The 7,431-nt window shown below is 51.6% G+C and overlaps 1 protein-coding gene across 1 annotated transcript; it reads left to right on the forward strand.

Annotated features, from left to right (window-relative positions):
* Positions 1 to 3,608: 3,608 nt before the first annotated feature.
* On the forward strand, positions 3,609 to 4,286 carry ATEG_05565 (uncharacterized protein; the record flags this gene model as incomplete). Its single annotated transcript, XM_001214743.1, has 1 exon — positions 3,609 to 4,286. The coding sequence occupies one exon, from the start codon at positions 3,609 to 3,611 to the stop codon at positions 4,284 to 4,286; it is 678 nt and encodes a 225-aa protein (XP_001214743.1).
* Between the last annotated feature and the right edge of the window lie 3,145 nt (positions 4,287 to 7,431).

Here is a 7,431-nt window from a genome sequence, read left to right on the forward strand (position 1 = left end):
AACTAACTACTTTTACACGGTCATCGTCATCGGAGATGAATCTGCAGGAGTTGTATGATAAGGTGGAGGCTTCAAAGAACCTTGTGCAAGAGAAGTGTTGGATCGAAATGTGTCAGAGATACGGAGTTCAAAGACACAGAATGCTGCGGCTAACTTGTCCCGGGAAGGTTGATTAGGAAACTATGGCTTACATATCTGTCCCGGGGCTATAGTCGAGGTTCTAGACATGACGGAAGCCAGCTTAAACGAACTAGCTAGAGGGATTGTTTTGGAAAATCTTGCCTATGTTCAATATCCCAGGGTGAATTTCAAATCTGAGCTGAGTAAGATAAAGTGGGATGTCAATCTATTTTCGATTATAGTAAACTTTGGGGAGTATAATGGAAGGGTGTAGAATAACAGGTAGTACGGTTCAGAATGTCATTCAATATTGTTGACGAGGCATCCATCGAAATAGACGCCCCTCTCTACTCCGTAGAACGCTCTGCACACTCTCCCTCACATCCGATCTTCCATTCCCAACATATCTCCCCAACAACAGCAGGTCGAGCACCTTCCGTCTACAATCCGGTTGCCTATTCTACCCCAATGTCATTCCCGACGAGGTAAACATTGCGAGACGTACCATCTCAAAACTGCGATATACTTCTGCGCGGATCTGTGGCTAGTGAAGTTAGCGCCAATGGTGCATGGATATATGCATGCGCCACTGTGGCGAATTCCTGAGGCTGGGTGCAGATCGCTGTGGCTCCGGAGTCCCCGAACACGAGCGAGATACCGTGGCTGGTCAAAGCTCTGTGGCTGTTCAGCTCTATCTTTGAAGAACGGGACTATCTACTATCTAGTAAACTCGACCACATTGGACAATACCGGGCTGCTGCGCGCAGGCTAGGATGATTCCACGCTGATCCATAGACTGCGGATAGACTCTGGATATCAAACTGATCCCACAGGATTGTTGCTCATACTCAAGTCGACCCCTTACCACCTCCCTGGATAGCTTGCTGTGGCGAATATCATGCACCTCTTCGACTCCAAGAGAGTGATGCACCAACCCGTCCCAATGACATAACGAGGCGGACGCGGCAGTGGATCACGCCAGGGAACGTGCGATAGCCCTACTGTTACATGACATGTCCGGAGCGGAGCGGAGCATATGTAGGTTGGATTCCTGGAACTGCGGCGGAGTACGCATTGCGATCAGCGTTGACGTCGCAGTACGTATCCTATCCTATCTCACTCGGTGCCATTGACCTTGACCTTGGCTTTGGCTTTGGCTTTGGCTTTGGCTTTAACTTTGGCTGTGTATGATGTGCACTCAGCTCTGCGGTAGTATTGGAGGTGACAACGGCGATCTCGCATGCAATCACGCAGACAATGAAAACTCAAGTCCAGCCGCTCTGTCCGAGCAGCAACGGGACAGGAAACTAAACTGTCTCCCCCCTGAACAGGACACGAAGTGCATGAAGCGGCCGCATTGGGTCGTTGAGCAGAACTCGAGACATCCCGTGTGCCTGCGTGCATGGAGCTGCATGTTGAGGTGTACTTGGTACACCGCTCATTCCTTTCGGGCGATACACAGCCTTCTTGGTCTGGCTCACGGGCGGTCTCCGAGTGTCGTCTGTCTTCAAGCGACGTTTGCTTTTTCCGTTGGCGAGGACTACGGTGCCGAAGGTAGGTATGATATCAGCGAAGGCGTGGTGTATCGTCCGCGGATGGACCAATCACGTAAGCGCTAGTATAATGCTATTGGGGTGCACACATCGTGCGTCGATTAGAGTCCGTTAGTTGGCAGAGTGGATCTTGCTGGTGTCAACTCCGCATCACGAGGTGGCGAGGAGAACCCTGATGCCTGGCGCGCTGTCACATATCTGATTAGATTGGAGAGCGCAAATGAACACGTCTAGACCTCGATTTCAGCTATCGAGCAGCAGCTGAACAATGAACGAGGCTAGTGTGGTTGTTTTGGATGTACCATACTGACTGTATATCCAGACAGGGTCGGATTCCTGGTTATGATGGTCACTACGTCGGTTGGTTCCTGGGTAGGAAGCAAGGACTGATGCAACCGTCGGTGGTGACGAGCCGAAGACTATGGAACGCCACTTACACGGCAGCCTATAGATCTGCAGAAGCTTTCGGCCGGTGCCTGTCTGTCGGAAGAGGGAGAGACCGAGGCGCATGGTACTGACTATGGTAGATTTAGACGAGCTGGTCGAGGATTGGAGTAATTAAATAGAAAATGGATAAAAAAAATATGAATGGTGGATTCTGAATTGGATTCCATGGTTTCTAGCATGTATGGATAGACCTACCTACTTCAATCCCTCATCTAGCCTAGATACTACGGTACTTCGGTACCTAGTAGGAGGTACCTATTCAAGGCACGACCCATCTACAGCCCGAACCAGCCCCGAATAGACCCTGTGAATAGTCAACCATGTCAGTGCGATCAGCTGCACGGATATCTGTGATCTGAGATCGATGGTCCTATCAAGGATGGTCTGGGGGCTCCACCCCCTGGTGGAACAGGAAAAGGACACGCGATGTCCCCGGCTTGGCTGGAGGGGATTTTCCCTGCCGGGGGGCATTGCCATGCGCTAACTAGGCACCAAGTTGGCCATCGACCTGTCCTTGGCCGGATCGGGAGGATTCTTCTATTCTATTGATTTGTTTTATCTTGTTTTATTGTTGTGATGTTTAGGATAATATGGCAAAGGGCAGCAATAGTAAAAATAATAAGAAGAAGAAAATAATAATAAATAAATCAAAAGAAATGAATTTCGAAACGATCTTGCCCAACCATGGATCTGCTTGAAACAGATTCTTCCGATCTGAGGGGAAGAAGGAAAAATTAAAAAGGGAAAAAAAAAATAAAATCAAATAAACCGAATAAATCGAATAAAAAAAAAAAAAATAAAATAGTAAAATAACCAGATCGAACATCATCGCCTCTGCTCGTCATCATTGGCTCCCCAAAATAAAGCCAGATCCCCCCATTGACCTGATTATTATTATTATTATTATGATTATGATTATTATTTGGAGGGACGGAGGACCTACCTACCTAGTACCTACCTAACCAAACTAACCAACCCAACGATCTATTATTTTTCTCGTCTCGTTTCTATGAAGATTCCGGTCCTTCATCTATCGGCTCGACCCGTCTGCTCCTGTTCTAGTCGGTCCCAAATAATATACAAGTCCACTCTCCCCTCTTGAATCGCATCTGATCACTCAAAATCTCTGTACGTGATACACCACGACTGCCCTCTCATGTCCCGACTGCTGCCTCCTCCTGTCATACATGGGCACCTCCCCTAGCCGATGTCCGCGAACGATTCTCAACCGGGTCGAGGGCGAGGCTTTTCCTTCAGGAACCTCTTCCGTTCCTCTTCTTCCCCCTCTCGCCCCCCTCGTCGTCGAGTATCACGCCTCCTCCGTCGAGGTAGATCCGTCTTGACCAAGTATTTCCCCGGCTTCAATTGCTCCCCATGCACAGTCCTCCATCCACACTCCCTTCATGCAATTCCACTCAATGCTGCGAACCCAGCTAAGACTCTTCCAGAACCCCCGTCCGTTCACCCAGACAGTCCTCGGACCCTTCCATGGAGTCGGAGCAGCAATTCGATCCTGCCGCCATACTGGGGTTGGCAGATGCTCCTCAGGGCAGCTCCAGTCAACGCTTCAACGTCTTCGAATGGCACCCGCACTACCAGAACTGTCAACGGTATTTTCTTGACCACGCCCAACATAGTGGCCCCGTCCAGGCGCTCTCGGCCTTTCTCAATATCCAATTGCCTTTTCAACGTCATCCGCATCCCGTGCACAGCGCCTCCGCCCCCGAATCCGGTCCGTCCGTCGACGAGCATGCCGCGTCCGCTGGCCCTTCCTCCACGTCGAATCCGCCCCCCGCCGTCTCGCTGATCCCCTACATCCGTCGTCTCGTCGCTACCGGCATGGACTTCCCTGGCGTACTGCATGGATTCTTTGGCGACGACTGGGGCGACGGCGTGGGTCTGCTGCACGAACAGGAGCGCCGCAATTACCTCTTTGCTGCGAAAAGCGGCGGGTGGGCGGCCGTCAAAAAGGACTATGACATGCCGCCGCTCGAGACAATCCCCTTTCTCCGTCCGCTGCAGGGACCGCTCGATTCCGAGATCGAAGCCGCCGAGAGGTGTTGGAGCGAATGGCTGGCCATGGAGGATTGGATGGTTGGGCCGCGGGCGCCTGATGTGCTGCGAGATTCGTCCTCCATGTCGCGACCGCGCAGTGCTCGGGGGTGACTATGATTCTTGTAATATTTGAAAGCTGTGTCGTTTTTCCTTTGTCTTTTCTCATCTTATTTTCCATACTCCAGTTTACTTTGATATCTCTATGCGGGACGACAGGGCGGAGTTTGTGTTTGTTTGTGGACTCGAGCGATTACATTGCATCTTTCTTCCCATGAGGCGACGATCATACGATTTCTTGATTCCGGTTGTTGCGCACGATAGATTGCGTGGGGCCCACCTATATATTATTACCTTACCTGCGACAGCATTGTCTCTAGTGTGATTGCCAATGAATGGTCAGGCTGCACACCGTCGATCTGTCTCCGAGAACATCGATCGAAGATTCGATTCCTTCCATGGAGTATATTGACATGCCCCTTGCCTAAGAGAAGGGACTGGAAGGTTTCCTCGTCTGGAGACAGCCAGCTTGACCCTAGCGGGGATCTCACGCGCCCACGGTCCTAGAGCGGTTATGGCGGTCTACATGCAGGACCGAGAGGCCCAAGCTGACCCTAGCTTGGCCCGTCCAGAAAGGAGGTCCCCTATCGAGTCTTCTCGGTCTAAAGGGAGCCGGTGATCGGAGGACCCCACTAGTTCGTCTTTGCTGTGAGATTACTGCTGCCCTTTTTTTTGTCTCCTGCTCGGCTGGTTCTGGCCGATGGCGGTCCCTTGGTTTGGCGGTGGAGAAGGCCTCGATTCCGATTCTCGATCCAGATGAGTGGCAAATCCATGGACAACATCCCTTGCGAGTTGCGACAGACGATTCTCTACTTACTGTCTCCTGAAGGATAGACTTTTTTCTGGAGAATTCGACGGGGGACCCTTCCGGCCGTAGTGTTGTGGCGGGCTGAAGGGCGGGTCGTCACTAGTTGATCGCGATCTTGCTGTTCCCCAGCTCCATCCGCATCTTCAGGAGTGTATTATAGTACGGAGTAGAGGTTCTCTCCTGGATGGGCTCGGCATACAGTACAGAGTAGTAGAGCACAATTGACCCTCTCTTTGTGCTGCCATTGTCGCGGATATTCGATCTGCCATGATTCGGCTATAGAACATTTGTCAGGTGCACCCCCACCGACCCACCAGTTAGTCGGATCAGCCTCTCGGGCTTGATCCAACGAGTCAGATTCGGGCGTCCGGCTCAATTGTTGGTCTGCTGCGTCTGAAACCAAACGGCCTCTGGCTTTCTGTGCCGTCAACTTCTCCTCGGCCTTTTTGCTCGTTCAGGGGTCCATCCAACCTGCGCCTTGGCGGTATGCGATATGATTGCTTGGAGAGTTCTGCTTAATTGATGAATTGTCTTTTGCTGCGGAGGGGCATACGAGTCTCCTTTCTGCCTGACTGTGGTCCACTCCACCAGAGGTGTCTTCCATGTAGTCAAGTTGGGGCATCTCCACGACAATAATAAAGTAAGGCTGTAAGCACTACGGATTCTCCCTTAGCTTGCTCCACATGGGGGGATCATAGGGGAAGACGTGCAGATAATAGCGTGGCTCGGAGAATTTCTGTCCTGTCATTTGGACGCGTCATCCAGACAGCACTCCAACCGACCATTTGCCTCTGCAGGGTCGAGTATTGTTCTGTATACTTGTTTCTGTATACTTCGTACTTACAAGACCCTCCAGACGCCGCTCTGGGAATTGAGTTTGGCCGTCTCGCGTTAGCATTCGCACGGTGGATGACGGCGAGCTCGTCGCGGCTTAAAGCCTGTCCGTCTCGCTGATCGATCAACCTCTACTTCTTTCTACCCTTGAGATATACGGAGTACCTACACTGTACTTCAGGGTCCATACAAACTGGACCCGTAGGGGAGATCTACCCCCTTTATCGCAGCCGAATCCCCATCACCTGCATCCGGCTTCTAGAAGCTATCTCCAAATGACATATCACAGCCGGACAACCAGGAACCATCTTCCGACCGCAGACCCCAAACAGGTTCTCCCCCCGCCCAGCTCCTAAGGTCAATCACCGGCACCCTTCCGCCTGCAATACTCCGTACTCCAGTCTGCTTGGTGTTCGCCCGTGACCTCGCTAATCGGGTGGAGTGATCGGCAAGAGGGCGGTGCCAGATTCGTACAAGAGCTCACTTTCTTTAACTGCATCGGGAAACGCCCGCCTCGCCGCGGTGTTTGGCCAGCCTCGGGGTTTGAAGGGTTTGTTGGGCCGAGGTAGGGTTGATATCGTGAGATGATGCAGTTGCATGTTCTCTTCTGGGGCATCCGCTGCTCTGCATTCGAGCAGATGGAGATCATCAAACATCGTTGCCTATCAGGAGACTACGGCGGAAGCGACGAGTCCTCCGTACGCAGACCTATACCACTCCCATCGGAAGAATATCCCGAAGAGCTAGACGACATGCCGATTAACGCAACAGACCATCAACCCTACCTACTACTCCGTAGGTATCTACCACAAGCACATCGCAAGGAGTGGGCGGATAAACGGCCCGTTGTTGAACCGACAGCTACCGGTCAAAGAGGCTGAGTGCGCGTTCCTATGGCCAGCGCCGTTCGTTCCATGGTCGCAGCGATTACTGAATCGGTAGAGCGTGGCCGGCGAGGATCCATGGAACAGTCGAGCGTGGGACGAACCGTGATGTGCCTGATCGGATGTACGGAGAAGAGCCCTATAGGAGTGTTCGGTGGGATAAACGTTTGGGATGGGTTTGTAGAGTCCGGTGAGAAGGACATGGCTGTTGCGGTGGTTACAGGGTGGTTGTATATTGCATGCTAGCTATTGATATATAGTACGGAGTAGCTACTAGCTAGTACGTACTAGCCGGTAAGCGGATTGGAATATATCGACTATAGCCTCCTCGGATCTACTACACTAACCTAGCACAATGGCCTAGCACAAATAGTTGCGTTATCAAATTCAATGCGCGAACGACGAAGTACAGTAGAGACAGATGAACAAAAGTGAAAAAAGTGATAAGTTGATGCCTCATACCCCAGGCAAAATCACGTGCCATTAATAATCGCACGTGACATGAACGTCTCCAAACAATGACGGATGTTTCTCTGCTGCAACACTCCCACGCCAGACAAAATGCCTGCGCATCGGCCGCGAGCCCATCTACCTGCATGTCTGTATTAGTACCCCAGTTCGCACATTGCTATGATTAATCTGGGGAGTCGACAACTCGCAACAAGCCCGGAAC

This window comes from Aspergillus terreus, genomic scaffold (assembly GCF_000149615.1).
Source record: "Aspergillus terreus NIH2624 scaffold_7 genomic scaffold, whole genome shotgun sequence".
NCBI classification, from domain to species: domain Eukaryota; kingdom Fungi; phylum Ascomycota; class Eurotiomycetes; order Eurotiales; family Aspergillaceae; genus Aspergillus; species Aspergillus terreus.